This window comes from Marmota marmota, unplaced genomic scaffold (genome assembly GCF_001458135.2).
Source record: "Marmota marmota marmota unplaced genomic scaffold, marMar, whole genome shotgun sequence".
NCBI lineage: Eukaryota > Metazoa > Chordata > Mammalia > Rodentia > Sciuridae > Marmota > Marmota marmota.
Genome location: NW_025999983.1, coordinates 1,834,285 through 1,858,109, shown reverse-complemented (window position 1 = coordinate 1,858,109; position 23,825 = coordinate 1,834,285). Strand labels below are relative to the sequence as shown.

At 45.6% G+C, this 23,825-nt stretch overlaps 1 protein-coding gene across 24 annotated transcripts in view; it reads right to left on the bottom strand.

Moving 5' to 3' along the window:
• The window catches only part of Afdn (afadin, adherens junction formation factor), a 92,733-nt gene that overhangs the window by 15,988 nt on the left and 52,920 nt on the right, over positions 1–23,825 (bottom strand). For all 24 annotated transcript variants that reach the window (XM_048805791.1, XM_048805795.1, XM_048805804.1 and 21 more), the window contains 9 exons: positions 23,294–23,397; positions 21,633–21,719; positions 8,246–8,311; positions 7,996–8,069; positions 7,164–7,282; positions 5,619–5,810; positions 4,973–5,064; positions 4,445–4,630; positions 1,875–2,870 (listed from right to left, as the gene is read on the bottom strand). In XM_048805791.1, coding sequence (XP_048661748.1) covers positions 1,875–2,870; positions 4,445–4,630; positions 4,973–5,064; positions 5,619–5,810; positions 7,164–7,282; positions 7,996–8,069; positions 8,246–8,311; positions 21,633–21,719; positions 23,294–23,397 — 1,916 coding nt within the window. The remainder of the gene's footprint in view (positions 1–1,874; positions 2,871–4,444; positions 4,631–4,972; positions 5,065–5,618; positions 5,811–7,163; positions 7,283–7,995; positions 8,070–8,245; positions 8,312–21,632; positions 21,720–23,293; positions 23,398–23,825) is intronic.

The following is a 23,825-nucleotide window of genomic DNA, read 5'->3' as shown; positions in this document are numbered from 1 at the left end:
AGCATTAAGATACATAGAAACCAAAAAAGCCAAATTTCCTTTGGTCTCTTATTCGGACACTACGATATTAACCTTAATGTAATTAATGGAGAAAAAATTAATACTTTTATTAAATTCTTATGAAAAGCTTTCCCAAATATAATCCAGACTAAAAGGCTTTGAAATATTCAGGGTTTTAACCATCTGGAAAAACTCTGACAGACCTTCAATAAAAATTTCATCTTCACACAGAAGAATCCTACAGAAATGTTATGCTGCAGCTGCCCACTCTCACTGGCTGCTGGAGCAGGGCTTTAGTAGTCGAGTGCTCACATTGCCTGCTCGGGGAGCATGGTCTACACCACAGGCAGAGCTGTGCTTTCCCTGCACCTGTGACTGCTGGGCAGTCACAGCTGAGCTGTACCTCCCTGAGCAATGACCTGTCTCCTGGCACACAGCAGGGCCCCTGGCCAGTGTGCAGCGGGTGCACCAGAGCTGGCCAGAACAGTGAGTGTTCCCGAGAGCTTCAGCTCTGCGTGCGCTGGGGGAAATTACTCAAAGGACCAATTGCAAAAGTTCCTGGCTCTTACCAAACAGTAGCTCTTTCAAAGAAAGCACTTCTAATTGAAATACCATCATTCTTAAGGGAGTTTATTACTGATGACTTACTAAATAAAACAATGTTGTCATTAAAATCACATTTTGGTCTCATTTAAGAAACTTATGAGTCTAAAAGGGACTCAGGATAAAGTTATGGGGCAAAGTTACTAACACATTTGGCTGATATTGATTTTATATATATAAAACATATATATATACACATATACACACGTGTATGTACGTGTGTGTGTGTGTGTGTGCCTAAGAAGCACGTGTGTGAGCAAACTGAAAAGGACCCCACTATTGGCTCTTGCGTGCTCACAGGTATTCTCTAAAGTTGAATTTCATCATAGGGTGGGAGGATAAGAGGGCTGACCTACAATCAGTACTGTTTCAGCCCTTCAATTCACTGCATTAAATTAGAGCTGAAATTAGAAACTAAATCCAAGACCAAGAGAACATGCTCGTGGCTGTCTCCTGCCAACACTGCACTGTGCAGATTAAAAAGGAACACTGAGATCACCAACAGGACCTCAACAACAGCACTCTCCACAAGTTCATGTTCAATGCCAAATTAGTAAAGTGCCTCTCTGGATGAGGCAACAAAGAATCTTTCATCTAAAATTTGGCATTTTAATAAGTAATTGAATTAAAGTAAATTTTGGTTTTAAATTTTTATTTGAAACAAAAGTAATTTCCAAAATATAGAGAAATAAGGTAAGATCAAAAGTTCTCAATATCTTTATACTATAATAGTGAAACTATTAATCTGATAAATACCTGCTTCATCAATGGTATAATTACTATAAAGACCGTGCCTGGTAATGATTTAACACTTTCACATTCTTTGCTCCCAGTCAGGATCAGGAGAGTGACCTGACACGTTTGTACGTGCTTTGTCAGCACAGGCACACCCACTGTGCCTCACAGCAGAGTCCATGAGGCCAAGCCAAGTATTTACTGTCTGGCCCTTTAAGGAAAGCTTTGCAGACCCCTGATCAAGATTATTAGTGGTCATTAGCAAATACCTATTATCTCCCTTAATTATGAGGCTGCTAATTAAGACAATAGTGGATTTAATTCTTGTCAAAGCACAAGTACCAGAACTTCCAGCACCACGTTCCGTCCCAGCTCACTTCTGTGGGTCAGGGGCAAACACCCTTCCTACAGCGAGCATGCTGAACCAAAGCCCACTCTACTCCTTCCTGTCCACGGGCCTGGCTGCCTCCGGGACACATATGCGGCAGCTCAAGCAGGGAGCACAGATACCACGACCCAGGAGCTTTGCCCTTTACCCTGGCTCTCCGCTCGGCCTCCAGGCGCTGCATGATCAGCATGGTGTCCACATCATCATCCTCCTCCTCCTCGTCGTCCTCGTCCTTCTGCTTGGACTCCTGCAGTCTCTTCTGGAACTGCCACTCCAGCATGAGCTTGCGCAGGCGGTCACTCTCCTCTGCAGTGCGCTCTGCCCTGCTCTGCAGCTCGTGGATCTCCTTGCTCAGCATGTCCACGATGTGCAGCTGTTGCTGCTTCTCCAGCTTCTCCCTGGCGTCCCGCTTCCAGGGGTCTGGAGACAGGCTGTCCCCAGAGGAAAGCTCCTCTTTGCTGATGGTGATATACTGCAAGTCTCTGCGCTCGATGGTACGGGGCTGCTGCTGGGGTTGCAGCTCGCGAATAACTGTCTCCTGGGGCCTCTGGAGTGTGGATGGCTTTTCAGGCTTTGCCTGAGGGGTGGCCAGGGGAGGGAAGGGAGCAGGGTGCAGAGGTGGTGTACGCATCTGGCCCAGCTTCCTCTCCTGCTCCCTGCGCTTCCTCTCACGCTCCTCTTCCAGGCGGGCCTTCTCCTTCTCATACCACCTCTGGTGCTCCTCCCTCTTCTTCCGTTCTGCAGCTGCCTGGGCCGACTGTGGAACCACCTGGTTGGCGGGAGGGGGTGGGAGAGGCAAATCCATTGGCATCCCATCAAAGTCTCCAGCGTAGTGGACAGGAGGTGGAGGTGGAGGCGGAGGCAGCTCTGTTCTGATGGGCTGGGAGATGGCCACTGGGGTGGGCAGCACCGCTGCTGGTGTTTTCCATCGGCCAGGGCCACTTTTGGTCAGTGTGGAAGCAGGGGTGGCCGACTTGGAGGAATGGTTCAGGTGCTCTTGGCTGGAGGTGCTGGATTCCACCGAGGAGCTCTGATTTATCCACAGGTCACTGTCAGATTTCCGATCCATAACTGCCTCTACTTGCTGTCGCTCAAGCTGGTAAGCTTTCTCTTCCCGAAGCTCTTCTTGGGAACGGGCAACACGCTGGGAAAAGAAAAAGGAGAAATTTTATACTTCAGTTATTCACCAGAAGAAATCACCCCCAATTCACAGACATTTCACATTTGTGGAGAAGACAGACTACAAAAACTGATGAACGAGGGTCTGGACTGGAGGCTGGGGCCACCCTGTGGCTCACTAGCCAAGAGGGACTGCGGTGAACTGATCTGCCCAAGGAAGGATGAGCCGTCCCCTCTGCATCACAGGAACAGTCAGGCCCATGGCTGCTGGTGCCTTCCTTGTGCTCCAAGGACAGTGCACAAGGGCTACCAGCCTCGCAGCTGGCTTCTGAGAAAAAGTGAGTGCAGTGTTACTATATGAAGGGCAGAGCAGTGAGTCCTCTTTAACAAGAATTCTAATCCTCACAAAGAGGAATTATTATATTTAAGCCATTTAATCCACCCCTGGACCATTTCTGAATGAGTCCTGAAGCTCAGGACTAGCTTTATAAGCTCTTTAACAGAGATGTGTCCATGGGCAAGGCCCATCCATCTGAGAAAAATCCATTCCTATCCTGGAAATGTAAAAAAGGCAGTGCTATAATCCCGATGGCCATGAGGTTTTATGTGCACATGAAAGAAAAAAGAAATGAACACACTTTCCATAAACAAAAAAGAGAAAGTATCACTTTAAAATACAACAGCATAATGGAAAAATGGGACATTTACTTCCAACACTTAGCTACAGCTTTACTTTTCAAACAAAAAGAGCTTCTTCATTACCAGGACACATAATCTACACACTATATGAAGTACTGAATTACATGGAATCTGTGGAACTGCCGCAGGGTCTGCGACTCTGCACCTGTGGTCTGGCAAGACATCCAGGCAGGGGCGAGGAAGGGCATCCAACACTCACAGAACCAGGCTGCCGTGGGCCATCAGGAAAAGGCAGTATGGGCCAGTGGATCAGACCAGAGGACCACTTCTGCCCTCAGAAAATGGGCTATGGCTCTCGTCATGCACTGCCCCCTGTGAGTGGGATGCTCTCCTCTCTGCCTGCCTGCTTCTCTCACCCTTCAAGGTTCAGCTCAAACCCCACCTTGAGGCTCAGGTCTTCTCTGACACCTGAATGGAAGATTGGCTCTCAAGCAGGTACTTCTTATCTGGTTCCACTCACACCAAGCCCTCGCTTTGCTGGCCCTCAGCGGGACCCTCCACCACAGCAGCACAGACTACCCTGTGTCTACCAGCCCCACTTCCCAGGTGCATGACAAGCTCCAGGGATGGAGACAGAAACAAAGTGCAAATGACATCCCTAGTTCTCACTGCTCTGTCCTGCCTCAGGGAGCCCTGCCCCAGAAGTGCAAGGCCTTCTGCTACTAAGGCTTCCTTGCACAGACACAAGAGCACGCAGAAGCCATTCTCTCACTTATCCTATATTCTACACTATGTCTTTTTTCCTCAGACCACAAAACCATAAAAGAAAAAAGAAAGAGGTAACCTCTCTGTTCTAGAGAAAATTCCCACTGTGCCTCAGAAAGCGCTCATCACCCTGTCTCACTGGTCCCTTTTGTTCCCTCGCAGGTGCAGAGGTTCGTGGAACCACTTGCTTCTAACCTGAATGGCAACACTGGCATGACTGCTATCTGTGTGCATGTGGGGCTTCTCCTCATAGTCTGCCCACTGGTTCTGAGGAGGAACCATGCGATCCTGGGATTTGGAGGCTGGGAACGTGAAATATTCTCTGGTGTATGTCTGAGTCGGGATGGGGTAGGCTTCAGGTCTGGGTGGAGGGCTCTGCTCCTGCAAATTGTGAAGAACAAGGAAGAGTGAGTCATTTGCAACTTTAAAGAGATTAATTCCGTTTCCAGTGATCTGTTTTAAGATAAAAAACCCTATATATGTTAAATACTGTATTAAAAATTAAAAGTGTTTGACTCCATATTGTGAATAATAAAACACATTTCATTTAGTTCAACATGAATTTACCTGACTAGTTACTAAAAATCCAAAAATTAAATGCTATAAATCTGAGAGTCAGAACCAAGGCCACTTTGCTGAGTAAGAGCTGCTTGAGGTAACTGGGATGGTCCCAGGGGACCTAAGGACCTAAGAGAGGTGAGAGCCACAGCACATCAATCAGACCTCAGCGCAGAGGTTCCCGGTGGAGACAGACGTTATCTTGGCTGTGGTTCCAGAGGAATATGGGCTCTTCCCTCCAGGACTCGGCGGCTGATCTGTTGGAAACAGGGAAAGGTTTCATAGTAAACAAACCACCTGAGAAGCACGTGAGAGTGTCCTTAAAGGAAGCAATGGTGTCCCACATACCACCACACTGTTCACACCACAGATCAGAGAAACACATGAGGTGGGGGAGAAGCTGGGTCCACCCAGCTTGCAGACCCAGCCCAGAGCTTTTTCCAAGACTAGGGATAGGGTAAATAGTGAGCACGCCAGGCTTTGAGAATCTTGTGCCTCACTGTGTTTCCTACTATAACTTCTCCTCCTTTCTGTTAACAACCCCTGAAAAATGTCAAAACCATCTTGGCTTCAGTTGGTAATTTGCCAATCTTGGTCAAAGACATTACCAAGACATTTTGCCCAGAGCATCAACTGGGCTTTTACTTCTGTTACAAGAAAAGAATGTTAAGAATGTTAGTCCCGACACCCCTTGTCTCTCACTCTGCCAAAATACGCAGGTGATGACACCTGAATAGCTAACACAGAACCATGCCCCCTCACTGCTGACTGTGACCACGTGGGTACTAAGGAAGGAAGTGACCCCTCTTACTTGCCACGTTGGGGCTAGAGCGATGGTCAGCTCTGTTTTTCATCAGTCTGTCATCTGGCAATTTCTTTGGCTCACTGTACTCTGCCCAGGGCAGCTGAGGACTCTCTGGCGACCCATTTTGAGCTGAATTATTATAGAGCTCAAAACCTTCACTCTTTGGTCGGGGTTTACCTGAGCCACGTCGATCTGAAACTGAAATCAAAGTACATTCAATATCTCTTCATTGGCTGAAAGATCTTAGACACCTTGTTTACCTTTAAAAGGAAGACAAATTCTAAAAATATTTAAATTTCATAAGAACTTTTCCCAGCAAGAAAATAGTGATTTTTATGTAAAGGTAGATTCTTTGTATAGAACTGTTAAAAAGCTTTCAAATAAAAATCTTGAGAATATAGAAAGCATCTCACTTAACCAGTATCTACAGAAAAAAATATACTTCTAAAATTCTATTCTCATCAAATGACACCCATGTAAATAACCCCTTCTAAAGTAAATTTAAAAACCAGGAGACAAATGTGGTCTGCTTGTTCCTCAAGGCTTGCAAATGGTCTTGTCACTGGATCGATGGGGTCATGGCATTGTTATGGTGCCAGCTGTCTGCGTCCCATGTTCTACCTGCTGCCGACTCTGATCTGCTGGGTGCACTTAGGGGCTTCCCTCTCTGGCTTCTAACTCAAAGTCTAGTTTGCTTGTGTCCTGTTGTATGGGGTGGGGTCAAATGTAAGAGGCATGCAGAGGCAAGGCTCATGACGAATGTGTGGTTAGCTGGGGCGCCCTCCCCGCCTGCTGGCTTCAGTAAGCAAAGGCGCCTGCCAGGGCCTGGCATGCTACTTCCAGCTACAGATGTCAGGTTCTCTGGAGAAGAGGGCTCTGTGAAGACCACACTTCACAAGCTGTGCACATATTAAAAAGGGTATTATTTCAGAGATCTGGAAGGTATGCGATGACTTCAGAGAGTGAGTCATTATGTTTTTCTCCTTGAGGTTTCTGAAGGGATTCTTTAAAAAGCCTTGAGTTTATATTAATTTCATCGTGAGATGTTTTTGATGTAGTTATACAAACACAGTTCCCACAAATAAATTATTCTAAAAACTGAATTTTTAATTTAAAGTGAATTACATACACTAAGATACATAGCTTACTTCAGCACATGTGTGAACATTCCTTCAGTAAAGAATGCGCCATGTCCTTTAAGGACCTCCCACCCTAGGCTTGCCTATCAAAACTGAATCTTTACTCACTCACGACTGGCTAAGCACCTATTTGCTCCTGGCCTACAGAAGCTTATTAGCAGCACGGGATCAGCTCCACGGGAGCAGAAAGGAACTGGAGGATCAGAATGGGCTCCCAGGGCAGGTGGCACCATCTGAGTCTTGCTATTGTGCTTTCAGCCTTGACATCCTTATTTTCAGAACTGAGACAGTGATAATACCAGCACTGGTTCTGCTGTAACTATTAACAAGTCATGTCTGATACATCTAGCACACAGCATAGGGTCAGCAGAAGCCAGCTGCCCCTGGTCAGCGAGCACTTCATGGTCCTTACTTCTCTGCATCATGGGGGATGGCTGGTTGAGGAGGGTGGCCAGGCCGTGATAGATGGCACCTTGCTTTGCTACCTCGAGTGTAACCACGGAACTTGTTCTTGTCATAAGTTCTGCTGCCCTGGGAAGAGAATGTCACCAGTGTAAGAAAAATGAAACCATATTCACTGTCACTTTGTCATCCATGGCAAACACAGCCACCAATCATGTCACCCAGCCTCATTTGCCATTTTGGACAATTCTGACTTTCAGACAAATTACCTTCTGCCACTTCCTTCCTTTGAAAAATGAACCATAAATGCATGCTAACATATCCCCTAATATATTAAGATAGTAAGATTAGCTGGGAGTGTGGTGGCATATCTCTATAATCTTAGCTACTTAGGAGGTTGAGGCAGGGGAATCCCCAAGTTTGATGTCAACCTGGGTATTTAGTGATACTCTGTCTCCATTCCCTCACCCCCCGCCAAAAAAATAAATAAAATAAAATAAATGGGGCTATGGATGTAGCTCAATAGTAGAGCACCCCTGGGTTCATTCCTGTTAGAAAAAAAAAGATGATATTCAAAAATTATAAATTTCAGAAAGTACTGAGTATATGTGTGTGTGTGTGTGTGTGTGTGTGTATCTCTAGTTTATAAGAAAGTATTCTAGACTAAAATATATAGTTATAATTTGATAGCAAAGGAAATGTCAAATACACTAGGAGTTTACACTTAAAATACTATAGAATAATAAGGGCACAGAGCTTTTTAGCTTTCATCTCCCAATTTCAAAACTGTATGTGAAAATCACATAAAAACACTAAGCTTTCAAATAATCCATGGGTCATACCTTTCCTGAGAGAGCCCCACCAGACTGCGTCCATCCACACTGAGGAGCTGGTCTCCTGCTGCTAGTCGTCCATCCTGGCCCACCATGCAGTGTGCAGACACATTGCGGGAGAAGAGAAGCAGTGTGAGCAGACTGGCTGTCCCCCTAGTCCTGCCCAGTCCCGCTCAGCCAGGGGCACCAGCACACAGCACCCATCCCATCCATCAAGCACAGGACATCAAAAGCCTGCCTCCTCAGCAGTGATACTGACCACATCTGCAGCACCTCCTTTCACGACAGACTTGACATAGATGCCCAGTTTATCCTGGCCAGCGCCCTACACAAAAACAAGGTAAGAAGCTGAGTGCACAGCAGGAAATGAAATGGGCAGCAAAGTGCAACAAACCAAAACTTGCCGTGAGCGCGCAGAGAGCTGCACCTCACTCCAGAGCTCTCAACTACTTCAACAGAATCAATACTCCACTTGCTACACCTGAAGAAACTATAGAAAATATTTCTACTTTTTGATTCCAAATTTGGAAAAAAAAAAAAAAGCTCCTGAAAAAATCAATTTTCATAAATCAGCCGATAAGACTGAAATGGACTTAGAATCCTGAACTGACCAAGAAGGGTCCAAGCAGCTCGCAAGTCAATAATCAGCACTCACATGACAAATGCTGTTAACCACGGGGCAGGATTTCTACCCTCTGCAATTCACCCTTACATCCATGTTCTTTTCAAAATTTAAAAAGAGAAAACGAGTATTTTTTTTTTTTTTTGTGGTCAATAATAAGAGGGACTGAGGTAGTATGAGAAAAGTATGCATTAAATACTGTAACTTACACTTTGTAACTCTAAACAAATAGTAAAGCTACAAAACCCAAGCCATATAAAGTTGTTACATTATTCTTTCATAATAAAATGACACATACTTAGGTACATGTATAATTACAGAATCATCTATATTCTATTAGACATCACAATTACAAGATAAAAATTAACACTGGATAGTTTTCTAGGATCATCAAAGGAAAAATTACACATGAAATCTTATTTGGGTATTACTGACATTCTATGATTGAGTACATACATTTTTAAGCCATGACAAAGGTAAATTCATATCAACTTAAACACTTAGGAATTATTACCTCATACAAGAAAGTATATAAGATACCACAGAAAGGGAAAAAAAACAATGATTTTAGCAAGTCACTTAATTAAAATAGATTTTTTACAAGACCCTGTGATGATGCAATTTTCAGTTGGAAACTATCCACATTTCCCCCATTTGTTAACAATTTCCTGTCCCACGTCTACAGCTGCATTCCCCCAGTTGCAGGCAGCCCCGTGAGGTAGCCCAGCACTGGAGAGTAATCACTTTCCACGACAGCCATAGAAGCCTCCCTGGAGCAAGGCAAATCCTGCGCCTTTCAGACAGAATGAACCCATACTAGATACCCAACAAATGGCAATTTTCTGACCTCAGCCAGTCACTTAGCAACGTCAGTAAACTACACTTTTTACCTGACCTCACCTGAGCAGGTACCACCTTCCTTGGTCAGGGATCCAGGAACACACAAGACCTGACTTCTAAAACCTCACCTGTCCATGTACCACCTTCTTTGGTCAAGGGGCCCAAGGCACATACAGGACCTGACTTCTTTATTTTTTTTTAATTTTTTTTTTTTTAGTTGTAGATGGACACAATAACTGTATTTTATTTTTATGTGGTGCTGAGGATGGAACCCAGTGCCTTCCACATAAGAGGCGAGCACTCTACCACTGAGCTATAACCCCAGTCCAGGACCTGACTTCTAAGGCAGCCCCAGCTGCTGTTAAACTGGGTTAATGATCTAATTAGTCCAAGTGTCACATATTGATATCTTTGTGAGATACAAACAACTTCTTAATTGCACAACACAGCTGTTCAAATGACCATTCTGCTCATTCAACAAGCCTCCCCTGCGTGCCCCTCCTGCCATGAGCTCTGTGTTTGCACATGTGAAAAGAGACATGGCTGCCTGGATGGAGCCTACCTGCCAGGAGGGCCTCTGCTTGCTTGTAGGCATCAATCACTCTGCCAGGATACTGAACCCCCTTCCTTTTCTGGTACTGCTACATAACTGTTCCCTATTACTTAGGCCAGATTTTTTTTTTTTTTGGGGGGGTGGGGGTTACCAGGCTCAGACCACTGAGCCACATCTCCAGCTCTATTTTGAATTCTTTATTTAGAGACAGAGTCTCACTGCGTTGCTTATCATCTGGCTTTTGCTGAGGGTGGTTTGAACTCATCATCCTCCTCCCTCAGCCTCCTGAGCCGCTGGGATTACAGGCCTGCGCAACTGCGCCGGGCTCAGATTTTTTTAAAGTTCTAAAACAAAGACTTTGTTGTTCTGTTTCCTGCTTGACTGATAGAAAAGCAATGCTTACTGAATGTCAGAACCACTGCTGGTGGGAATAGGCTCTTACTTACCCATGTTTTCACGTAGTAGTATCTTTTGATTAATACAACACTGACTTTGTACTTTAAATAATAAAAACTATCCTCATGTGCGAGCAATAGGAGTATTTTAGTAAAAATAACAAACACATATTTTAAAACAATAAATCAAGATTCCTTTCCCCATTTCTGGTATGCTTTAGAATATTGCCATGAATATAAAAGCCCCTCAATTGCCTACTTAGACAAACTGTAAGACGACGACTCTTTATGGCATAACAACTCTGCTCTGCCTCTCCCTGTTGCCCATCTGCAGGGGCTCCTTGGTACTCAAGCTCATCTAGGAAGGGCCATGACAACCCTGACTACTGCAGGTTGCTCTTTCAGGAACGTCTTCAATCAATCTGACATTCAGGAATCACAGCCCAAGGACTCCATTAAACCTACTACATCAAAACGACATTCTAGACATCTACTACACATGGTGAGGTTGCAGACCCCATGTCCGTAACAAGTACATCTAAGTAACCTGAAATCCTGTGCTGCTTTAATTAGGCAACTTACAATATTACACACAACATGAAATCTGCAAATCCAAATTTAAATATTAAAGTAAACTGATCATGAATTTCAGAAACCTCCAGCAAGACCAGGACGCCGTCTTGCAGCAGAGGTGTTTGCCTCTCCACTGCCAATCTGCCTCTCCTAAAGCCTAGTGGGAACCATCTGACCTGACCAGACTTCTCCGTGGTCACAAGCTGCCTCTGCATAGGCACTTGAAGCTCCCCAGCTCGGGTTCAAGTACAAACCGCTCCCAATCCTGCTCCACGTCACCCTACGCTGACTCATGTTCCTGATGTTGTCATTCTCTCCACACAAAACATCCTTCTGATGCCATGAATCTGCCCAGATTCATTCGACCCCTAGGCTCACCTGCCACCCACCAGCCGCCATCTCTTCTCATTTGTGCTCACCATGGGGTTTTTTCCTTGTTCCCCTGGAGTGCATATTTACTGGGATAAGGAGTCTGAAGTTTTAATGAATGGATGAATACTTTAGTAAGTGAAGAAGGAACAGATACATGTCTATTACATAGGAATTAGCAATACATCTTCGTAAAATTAGTTTAGAAAGTTAGAAAGCCTAAGTGTATCAGATGATAGATGAGCTCACTTCCTGTGCAGCTCAGTCACATACCTTCTGTAAAAATCTGTGAACACAACTGCTGTAGAGAATTTACAATGCCTCTGGTGGTTATTTCAGAAAAACAAATTTATAGAGGAGTAACTTGAGATGAAAGACCACTAAGGAATTTCTGATCATCTGCATCAGAGCATAAGGATAGTTACTTTCATCCCCAATACCATACTGTTGGCCCAACTATAAGAGGCTCGCTGTGTCAATCTGCCCACAGTAGTCCTGGTCTGACAACCTGGACAGCAGAGAAAGAAGCCAGACATACTGGAAATGGACAGCTACTGGACAGGTGCAAAGGAAAACCCAACTGCTGAGCCCTTATAATTCCTTAGCTGTAGGGAGCCCCCTTACTACCTGCCCATTTCATCTGAATAGAAATAACACGTTAGCCTAGGATAAAAAAATATGTAAGATAAAATTCATTAAACCACTTAATTTATGCCCAATTTCTAAATAGTAATGCACAATAATATAACCCGGCCCAGTAAGACTGAACTCAAAATTTATTATGTGATACATTAGCTTCTATTTTACACAGACGCAAACGTGATTAACTCAATCTATGGTAGTTCTATTCCTTTCCCAGTTGGGGAAGGAAAGTGAGGTGCAGAAGTTATGCCTTCTCTGCCACTGCATGTTAGCAGACAGCACATCAGTCACTAAAGCTGAAAGCAGAAGCTTTGTACATACCAACTAGAAGTCAGTTCAGGAACATACAGCAGGTTATGGCTGTTGGTGGACTGGTATTCGTCAGCCTACAACCGTGCCATCCAGTACAACCCTTGAAACATGGCTTTAGAATAGGCATCTGAGTATAAGACACTGACATTTCAAGGCATGTTTGGAAATACTGACTTTTACGCTGATCACATGCTAAAGCAACATTTTGAGTGTAGTAAATAAAATGAAACATTATAAAAATGAATTTCACTTGTTTCTTTTTTAAAAAATGTAGCTAATAGAAAATTTCTAATTACCGATGTGGTTCACAATATATTTTTATTGAACAGCCCTGCTCTGATATTGAAGGATTTTCACAGTATGTATGCTATCAGAACCAGAGTAACTAGTAATGAAATTATAATTATGCAGATAACTGGTCAAAATAAGATCTTATAACAACATACACACAAACATTATGCTCTGGTTTCTAACCATGAGTAAAACAATGAGTGCCATTGTAATTGAGAACACGACATAGTAGAGCAATACATAAGCGCTAAATAATATTAAGAAGTTATTGCCTAAAGGTACCTAAGATGGTATTTAAAAATACTGCATTTTGGTCTACTTATTATTTGCAAAATTAACATCACAACCATTTAGGATTACCCACTCCTCATTCAAGAGGCCGGTTCCCTTACACAGTAAGCAGGACATGCCCTCTCCCTGATTCCCAACAGGGAGACTGACAAGGAACACATACGGGGTCAAGGGACACAGAGATGCCACCCACAGGGGGTCTGCATCCCAAGCTTAAAATGCACTGGTAGCCACTCTCCTTCTCAGAGGAAAGGGGCTTTGAGGAGAGAGAGAAAGGAGGGCAGAGGGAGAAGAGGGCGCAACAGAACCTCAGCTCAGCTTTACCTCTAGATGGTCACACCTGAGCACAGCAGAGCAAACGCACAACTAGGAAGACAGAAGTAACTCCATCTCGCCACCGTGTATTGCTTAGCTGCGAGACTGCACTTCCAGCCGCCTCAGCCGAGGAGGGGAAGGCTGCTCCTCAGGCCCGCTCTGGCTCCTCACCTGCCTTCTCAGAAGCGGGCAAAGGCACCCATCCTCTGCCTTAGGTGGATACAGGCATAAGCAGGAGCCGGCACTCCAGACACTCCAGGAGCAAACAGAGTGTGTGGGAGTCCGTATGAGTAACAGCACGAAAACATCATTAAGCAACAATCCAGAAGGAAAAAAAAAAATGCTGGAGGAAGAAGGTGCTGCCAAGCTGCCTGGCCCAGCCCATTGTTCTCAGGTGCGGAGGCCAGCCTGGCGCCCGGCTGGAGCTGTAAACAATGTGGGCCTGGGACCTAAGAGCCCTATGCAGCATGCAGCTAGCTCACACCCACAGTTCTCAGGGCTTCAAAGGCTTTATCGCCAAACTATCAAAATCCAAACTGGAGTTTAAGAAACATTCGGAAGAGTTCTCTTTTTGGTAGGAATTACCTTAATGTTTAAATAATCAGTTCTAAAATTCATTCCTTACATAGCTTCAACACCGGCAACCCTGAGAGTAAATGATAAATCATCCTGACAGACATGGTATGATACACAAGGCAAGCTTGACCTTCATGGGCGAAATGCTAATCCCATTGGTTTGTTGCTTACTCTTTTTGTATCAAATATAAAGAGGAAAAACCAAAACACACCCCATCACCCAACTCTTCTCTCTTCACAGAATGAAGAGGCAGAAGAGGCTGAAGCTGGGTCCCAAGAAGGCCCAAGAAACCCCAGCAGTGTGTGTGTGTGTGTGTGTGTGTGTGTGTGTGTGTGAGAGAGAGAGAGAGAGAGAGAGAGAGAGAGAGAGAGAGAGAGACTGTTGCCAGGGAGGAGGCACCCCAAGCTTTCCTTGGACTCGCAGAGTGGTGAGAGGCCCTTGGAGGGACCCTTCACCTCCTCACAGAGCTTGCCACGGTGGATCTGCACAGGGGCACACCTGGACCCGTTAGCCTGATGGGGAGGCGGAACAAGGCCAGCACAGTCTGGGCTTTACGTGCACCACACTGTGAGAAGACAGTTCATCAGAGGACTGACAATTCATATTCTTCCTATTTTACTACTATAACAAGATCCATCAATATTTCAGTCAATCCAAGAAATTAGCCCTTGGGCCATAATTTTTAAAAAAATCAGTGAAAGAATCATTCTTTTAAAATAATTTACTATTTTTCTTTTGGCACAAAAATATACTATTTTCTTGTTCACAGGTAAAAGTCACAGAGGCACTTTGTCCTTTCAAAGGACCTAACAGAGTCGCTCTGTGCGCCAGGGAGTGGTCTTCACAAAGGGCCCCGACGAGGTGACTGCACTCTCCACCAGGATTTCCCACATGGTGGAACAGGGCCATGAACGAACGACACAAGAGCATGGTCTCAATCCCTTCAAAGGATGAAATTACAGTTTCTGGAAGCAAACTGCTCCTCAAATAGTGAGAGGCATATTAACCAACACTGCCTTTCTTCTTTTTAATAGAGGCATCTTGTGTTTTAAGATGAGTTTTAAAAACTTAATCAGTATCTAGTCTAAAAGCACAAACATCTTTAAAGCACTAATTAACCTTCCATTTTTACACGGGCTAGTAAAAGGTCCTAAGTACTTTAAAACTTGTCATTCTCATGTTGCTTAAAAAAAAAAAAAAAGAAAAAGAAAAAGAAAACAGGTTTTGGAGAAAGGTTACAGGAACCCCACTCAGTGCAGCAAACAGTCAGGTGGTGGCTATTCCAGTCCTCAGCCCTGGCAAGCCACACAGCTGCAGTTATCATTGTTTAAATAAAGCGGTTTTCACCATTTTGTAACCAGCAGGATCAAATATTATGGCTTTTCTCTCAAATAAAAAGCATATAAAGGCTTTATGTTTTTACAAACCTTAAGAATTTACAGCATAAAGAGAGCACCAACCACTTGGGTGTGTAATCACAGCTACATTCAGTGGTTCTTCACAAGCAAGTTAATTATCAACAGGCCTGAACAAGTGGCCTGGAGGAGAAGCCTTTGTCAAGGATCCCGGAAGAGCCCTCAAGAAACTCACCGGTTCTGTCCTTCCAACCACAGAGAACCACATTCTCCTCTCTAGGACAACAACAACAGCTCCTGAGCTGAAACCAGCCGCCCACTTCTCAGTTTTCAAGCAGCCAACAGCTGGCTTCTCAAGATGGGGAGGGCCACAACCCCACGCTGGACGCTCCGGCACGGATGGCACCTATCACACACGGGTTAGCACCAACGCGACACAGGCTCTTACGCAACCAGTGCACTCCGACTCCCATTCACTGTGCACTTTATTAAACTTTAAAAAGAGCTGGAAAAATAAAATTATTTCTTTTTCAAAAATCCAAACTACACAGGAAGCATCATGTTGTCCCACAGATAGTAAGAAATAGCAAGCCGAATTCCCTAAAAACAACGTTTCAAAACAAACTGTACACACACCCTGCTTCCCCATCATCTGGATTTCATAAAACTAACCAGCATGCAGAGGGCGAGGCGGAGAACTTCACATCAAACACAGTTCAGGGTTACAGCAGCTCAGCCACACACCAATTAAAAAAGGAAAGAGGCCTGGGCGGAACACAAACCCAGTTCCAGTGAGCAGCAGCACAGACGCAGGAAGGCAGGCTCCTCCGCAGGAAGGGACACTGGGCTGGCTAGCCACAAGACCACAGGAGCATCAGTGGCCCTGCTGCCACTGTGCATGCTCTACACCAGACACACAAATGGGGAGCTACAGCCACCACCAAAGCACCAAAGGCAAGGAAACAGGCCTCAGAGGGGTGGCAATTGCATGCTAGTAGCAGGATCAGAGTGGCTCAGAGTGGCACCGTGTGCCCTGAAGCCTGTGCAGCAGCAGCAGAAGGCTGTGTGGCACACACGGCTGGGTAGGAGGCAGGGCCCACAAGGCCACCTCCTGCTGCAGAAGGCTGCCACACACTGAACCACCCTGTACCAGGAAACACCCAGCAAGCTCACAAACAAGTCCAGGGCTTTAACTCTGCACACCTGGGCACCTCTCAACCACATCATGTTATCCTGGAAGTGCCCAGGATGGGACGCCTGCCTTCTACTGTGGGCCTTCCTCTCAAGTAAGCCAGAGGAAAACGAGCTGCATGAGGACTGTGCCCAGGGGCTGCTTCTCCTCTGGTTTTCACTCCAAGGACACACGTCAAACAGATATCAGAACTATTCTCAATTCTGAAATCAGACGCTGCCGAGGGAAGGGCGGTCTTCTCCAAGTTGTCTCCTTAGGGTGCCTCACGCCAGCTCCAGAGGCTTGTCTCTGGCCCCAGCCTTCTCAGCTCCATTCCCCAAATCTGCCAGGTACCATGTTCTCTTATGAGGCTCCCTAACCTTAAGTGCAACCTGTTTAAACCCAGCTCTCGGGTCCCGGTGCCCCATCCCCTCGGCCCTCCCCTGTCTCTAGCAGCTCCACTTTTAGTGACACCAAATGTACCTGCTGCTCAAGACAGAACCAGAATTTATTTTGATATTCACCCAAGTCACTGCCCACTCAAACACCGTCTTCCCACACATGTATGTCAGCACTGACTCCCAGCCAGAATCCACCAGCCCCTCAGCAGGGCACAAGAGTCGAGGCCTGCCTCCAACAGGGTCTGTGAAGCCACTCAGGCCTCGTCACAGCTGCACACCTGCCATGGACTGCTTCCTGCCACCCTGCTGGCTGCTAGGATCTTGGGTGGGAAACCAGCACTGAAAGACTCTGATGCATGTGCCGCAGAGCCGGGGAGCTGAATTTCAACCTTTGCTTTCATCTAAACCTCTTGGAAGGTCCCTGCCTCATCTATAATCCAATCCTTCACCCCCTCAAGACCCACCTTCTCCAGGTCCTGCCTCAGGAGATGGCTGGTAGCTCAGCATCCACTCTTGTCCTATAACTTTATCAGAAAGCTCAGTCATCTGCAAACCATCCTATACTTGCTTGCAGGTACACAGAGCACGTATTCATGCAACAGAGACCACGAGGCTGCAAAGTAGAGCCCAGCTACAGTCGGCCCCCTGCAAAAGCAGTTGCTGACAGCTCTGTGACCTGGCCCACGTGCCCGTGATTTAGACACACAGGCGGCCCCACTTCTCTAATCAGACAGCCCTTGCTTTCCATCAGGTTTCAACTCAAAAGCCATTTCCTCAGTGCCACCTTCACCGAACCTTCTAACTCAGAGTCAGACCGTCAGCAAACATCCCTGCACAAGCAAGGTCCCAAGATGCCACCTGGTACTTGCTGGCTCACTGTGTGCCCCCAGTGAAGAAGGGCCTGCTGACAGGGCAGCTGTTTAGCAATATGATGAAGGCAGAGGAAAACTTCGACTAGGTAACGAGCAACTTGTAGGAGAGCTGAGTCCAGACTCGGTCTCATTCAATCTGTTTTACAGCTGGGGGTAAGCCATGGCAGGAGGAACTGCACTCTCCTGTGGAAAAACTACTTCTGTTTTCTTTAATTTTAAATTTATGTACTCTACTCACTGTACGAAACTTCTGAAAAGACCAAACAGAAAAACAAAGTGAAAACTGCCTCCAAGCCAAGGAGACGTCTGCCCTCCCCTACAGCTAGAATTATACTCTACTTTTCACCACTAGGCTGTGATACCCTCTTTGGGATAAACATTCTAATAAGCCACTTACTAAGTTTATCCTAACACTAGGAAAGGTAACAATCCAGTCTTAATAGGACTCCATGGCCTGAATCTAACCTTGGGGGACACCCCCACCACTTTAGTCTTGGGTTCCACAGCTTGTACTTTTGTGACAAGGCCAATTCCTGTTGTAGCTCTAGAGGGAGGCTGGGGTGGGGAGTGCCTGCAGGACAGCTGTGCCGGTGGCCCAGTGCTAAAGGTCAAGCAGCACAGCCTCCCAGGGCTCCAGAGCTGGCTTGAGGCCTGGCCAGCCCTTTCGGCCACAGGTCTGTGTTCCAGCCCAGGGCCTGTCTCTGCTCCTTGCACTCCTTCCCCACTCACATAGGCCACAACAGGCAAGGCCTTCCTTCAGGCTCCTACCATCTGCTCGTCATCTGACTCCTGGCCTGAATCTTCCTGGGGAAAAAGCAACACAGGGTAGCTCTCTTGTCTTTGGCATCTTGCCTGTGCCTTCGTGTAACAGAGCAAAGGCTGAACTGTGACTTTTGGCTTGGCTCGTCCTAAATGTCCACCTGACACCTGACAGCCTGGAAAGGACAAAAGTTTGGAGCAGAGGGAGAGGATTGCCAGGTGGAGCCTGAGTCCCATTCTGCCTCCCTGCTGTGTCAGAACACCATACCGGAGAGAAGACCAGGGACCTTGGAAAACCAAATGCTACCCATGTCACACAGCAACATAAAACAAGTGGTTCTGGATTGGGAGTTTGATTAAACTGCAGATGACAGTGAGTCTGATATTGGGAGCTCAACCTGCACATCCCAAACTCCGGCAAGATGGGCTTGTGAAGTGATTGCACATGTAACGTGAAATACAGAAGTTAAGTCTCTTCTGCTCTGTTGTAGCCTCCTCTGCAGTTCTGGGGTGGAACCCAGGCCTCTCCTGTGCGTGCAGAGCACACTAGTACTGAATGTATATATACCCCACCAGAAGTGAAGCCTTCCCTGTGTATCTAAGTATGCTGGGATCAACTGTGATCCTAATGTTTTCTTTATCCTGCAACTGGGTGCTGACCAGCTGGTAAGCACAGAGGGAAAGGAATCACACAACTGGTACTTCCCTTTTCATATCTTTACATGTTTTGAGGTATGGATCAAGGAAATGGCAAGAGTCTGGAACGTAACAGCCTGTGAGCCCAGGCGCACCAGGGCTGAGCAGGAGTTCTGGACTGTGGGCTAGGCTCAGAGGCTCCACATGCACCCTCCTTCCTTAGAAGTGGCTCTCAGGGACTCGGGCTTCAGAGATGGCCCACTGAGTTCCACATGGGCTTTTGTAGGACACTCCTGAGCAGCAGTCCAGGCCCTTGTACTCCACACCAAGCCAGAAAACTGTCAGTGTCAGCACCCTATTCCTCACCAGCAAACCCTTCATTCCTTGGTGGAGCTGACTCAAGTTTCGAAGCTGGCTCCACACTGCCCTCCCTGCCTCCACCCCCTTGCCATGAGGGCCAGGCCATCCAGCACAGCAGCCACAGGGCTGGTCTGCTTGGCCCCACTTATCTTGTGGCCCAACCAGTCTTCCCTCAGGCCTTTCTTATAGGAGCACACAATCCAGGGACCAGCTGGCTTCAAGGTTTCCACAGTGCTCCACCAATGCTTCTAGGGCAGTAACCTCTTTTTTTTTTTTAAGGACACACCATCTTTATTTTTTTATTTTTTTTATGTGGTGCCGAGGATCGAACCCAGTGCCCCACGCATGCCAGGTGAGCGCGTTACCACTTGAGCCACATCCCCAGCCCCGATAACCTCTTTTTTTCTCACTTTTCTAAAATGTGCAAATGCAAAGTTTCATGGTACTTGAACTGGATCTTTGTGACTCAGTCTATGGATAACAAACTTCAGAGCTAACCTAGTGAACATTATGTGACCACAGCTGGTAACATTATGTTATGTAAATTAACTTCCATGATTAAAGACACATGACAGTAAATCAAATGCCATTCTTTAAATTAAAAGAAAAAAAAAAACTATTCTTGTTTATCCTGTTTTTTTTGTTTTTCAAGAAATATTTTCCCCTACTGTTTGCCAAAGACTGTCAGGGAATGAGGGTGCTAGAGAGAAGGCTCTGCAGTCAGCCCTCGGGAGAGCAAATGCCTAGTGATGTACTGCCAGCTGCAGAATGTGCTTCAAAGAGAATCACAGAGGGACAGCAATGAGAGGGTAGGCTGCCAGTGAAATCTTCGGACATAGGACACCTGAGCCTTGTTTTGAGAAGGAGCATAAGGAACAAAGATTCCAAGAAAGGGCAACAGTGTCCATAGGAATCCCATGTTAGGAGGCCTGCATGTTCCAGCTCACTGCCTTCAGGAGCCACGAACTCAGCAAGCTCCCTTCTCTTCCACATGTTGGGTGCAGTGTTAGCCTCATGGTCTGCCTCTGTGCCCTCATGCCAATCGCTGAAATACTGTGAATCCCTGGGCAATGGGAACAGCAGGGTTTCAAAGGACAGTTTGTTTATTTCCAATGAATACTCAGTGTTATGATTTGGATCTAAAAATGTCTCTTGTTGTGTTATGCAATGTCACCAATGTTCAGTGGTGAAAAGACTGGATTATTAAGGCTGTAACCTCATTAGTAGATTAATTCATTTGATGGATCACCAATTTAAACGGACTACTGGGTAGTAACCAAAGGGAGGTAGGGTGTGGCTGGAGGAGGTACTTCACTGGGGTGCAGCCTTGGGGACTCTGTCCATGGCCCCTTCCTGTCTGTCTCTCTGCTTCCCGGCTTCAAGGAACAGAGCAGTGCTCCTCCGCCATAATGTCTGTCTCACCTGTCCCTCACCTGGACACAACCAACCATGGACAGGACCTCTAAAACTGAGTAAAAACAAACTTCTCCTTTTCTAAGTTGTTCTTGTTGGGTATTTTGGTTACAGTAACAATAAGCTGATGAACACACTCAAGATAATAGACATTTGGTACAAAGACAAATTTCAAACTATATTTCCGTTACTATTACCAGTTTAAAAACACTTCTCAGGATATGCTAACAGCCTGCAACACCCAGGGCACTGCTATCGTAGTGCTACACAGTATCTGCAAGCTTTCCAAACACATTCCCTAGAGATGAGAAACAGGTAATTTTACTGGTAAAGCATTATTTTAAACAAAATATTAGCAGAGTTCACTGAACTGTTATTGAATGTTAGCTTTAACAATCATGTTTGTTCCTCTAAAAGCATCTATGAACCCACCAAAGTTCAGGACACACAAACCAGACTTAAACATCCACAGTGGAAGAGACTATGAGTAGTAATTCCAATTGTTTAACTGAAAGAGAATGTGTGGCTGTCGATGTCTTGCCAGATTAGTGGGTGCCAGAACTCAGATCCCAAGAGCCCTGGGGGGCAGCCCAGCAGGAAACACCTGAGAGGAGAGTGATGAGCCGAGGTCTCCTGAACCCCAATCCACCTCTGCAAGGGAACACCTGCGAGGCAGGTCCTCAGTGGCTCTCAGACGCCAACACCCGCTGTGAGGAGGTGGTAGACCTGTGCAGGCTTCTCCTGGGCCCACACTTTCTCACTGCCTTCATGGGCACCACCCACCAAGCCACATTCTCAGAGCAAGAGTCACCCCACAGTCATCAGCCAGCACAGGGGCTCATTCAGGCTGCAGCTCCTGCCCCAGACGGGGCGGGGTGCTGTCAGGCTCACTCCCCTACCTTTGCTGCCACGATGCTGAGGCCCATTCCATTCTGCTTCTTTAGGGTCACAGTGATTATTTCAGGCTCTTTCCTCAAAGGCTGGGCCTGAAGGAGGAAAACAAAGGCTCACTTTATGAGGAAAAGGAGAGGAAGACCCACCACCTCAGCCTCACACAGTGACCTGCAGAACTGAATACTGGCGCTCTTGAGCATGGAGAGGACTGACAATAGTACTATTTAAATGTTCTTTTAAGAACTTAATTAATAAAAACAAAGATGAATTTCCACTGCTCTCATGTTAGAAAACCTTCCCCTATGACAGAAATCCCATCTTCACCTTCCCCTCCAGGTTCTTTTTGGGGGAGCGGGGGTTCAAAGAAGAAATTTGAACATATTTCATATGGTCTGTAACGAGGATAGCAAAACCCAGCTATACCAAAGACAACCTAATATTTTAGTCTCTTGGGAAAATGAAACATCATTTTATTTTAAATGGAAAAGAAAGTGGCTGCAGGAGTTGTGTAGTGGCGTTCAGAGTCCCTTCCAGAAGCCCAGCGGGGGCGGGGGGTGGTGGTGGTGGGGAGGTCTACCCAGAGGGGTGAGTCGAAGCACAAGGCCAGGCTTGAACTGATTCATCAAACTGGAAAGAGAAGCCGTCCAAAGCCACGTGTCCTATACATGCCACGCCTCATCCCAAAGTAGGGACAAAACCTGAGACACACCAGCAGCACACAGGCCACAGAAGCTAGGCAGCAAAACCCAGGCCACGTGCAGCAGCGTGGCCATGCGTGGGCCACTTAGTTATGGGACAACAGCAAGCCTGAGAGAAAACATTTTGAAGGAAAAAAATAAAATCAGGTGATAAAGGAATTAAAAAAAAAAATCAAGACTTGAAATCTCCTAAAGAATCTAAGAATTAGAAGGTGAAGAACTGGGGATTCCTTCTAGGAAAGTACTTGTTTTCCTATAAAAATCTGGTAGTCAGAAGTGGATGCTATAACTATGAATTTGGCAAACAATAATCAGCGATGGTTTATCAGTAGTTAAATGTGATTACACATTTGGTCTAATAGAGCAATCAATCAATTTTTGGAGATGGCTCTGCTACTCAAATTTAAGGTATGCTAGAAGAGCCAAAATAAATTGCTCTGAATTAAATATACAAATGAGCATCTTTTTGTTTAAAACTTTGTGTACAAAGCAAAGGAGAAATTTCCCTTAAGATGTAGAAGCTCTTTACTATTTCAAAAGATGCAAAATATTAGTGAAAAACCTGATGTACATTTAGGAAAAGGTAGAACTGACTAGAAAAGAATAAAATATTTTTTGCCAAGGAAAAATATTTTTCTAATAAACTCTGTTAAGAACACCATTTTACTACATTTTTAAAATATGCATTAACATTAAGGCTGGCATAATTCTGAACTTCAGTATTCTTTAAACAGCACAATTTGTTAATAGACGAAAGTGTAAGATAGATGCGGCCCAGGGAAATGTATGTATATATAAATGCATGTTATCTTTATAAATCATGGTTTTAGGATGTCTGAATCAAATTGGTATTTTAAGAGGGCCCTGAAATGTTTCCCATCACAACAGAGTTCAGTGCAAGCAAGGAACACATCCGCATCACATCTTCAAGTCAGTACAGGCCCACCCAACACCCTCAGACTACTTGCCAGTTCTGTGTTCTCACGCAGAAAGTGGCTCTCATAATCTGCACCTTCAAAATGTATTGTCCAAGTACCTGGTGAGCGCACATGAGGAATCAGCCTGCAAAACCCTAGGAGGACACAGGTGTGTTAGGACAGGGAAAAGCCCAGCTCTCAGAACAGGTGGCCCTGCCAGCAAGCCAGACACTACCCAAGCACGGCATCTCACAGGGCCGACTCCTCTCTGCTCCTTCATTCTCTACAAATCCGATTATCAGATACTTAATTATATACTGGTTTTGATCCAACAGGATTTCAGCAGCAAAGTGAAATTGGGTCTTTCTTTCCTCTGGATCCCCAAATGACTTTTTTATTACTTCTGAAAGAAATTAATTATCAGGTCATAAATTCCTTGTAGAACTGTTTACTGCAGACTAGGAGACCCTCAGTGGCATTCAGAATGTTAATAGATGAAAATGTATATCAGGTTTTTCACTCAGCAGAGGAGAGGAAGAATGACAGGGCCAGAGAATGGCACAGATGTGGGCATCTGCCCATG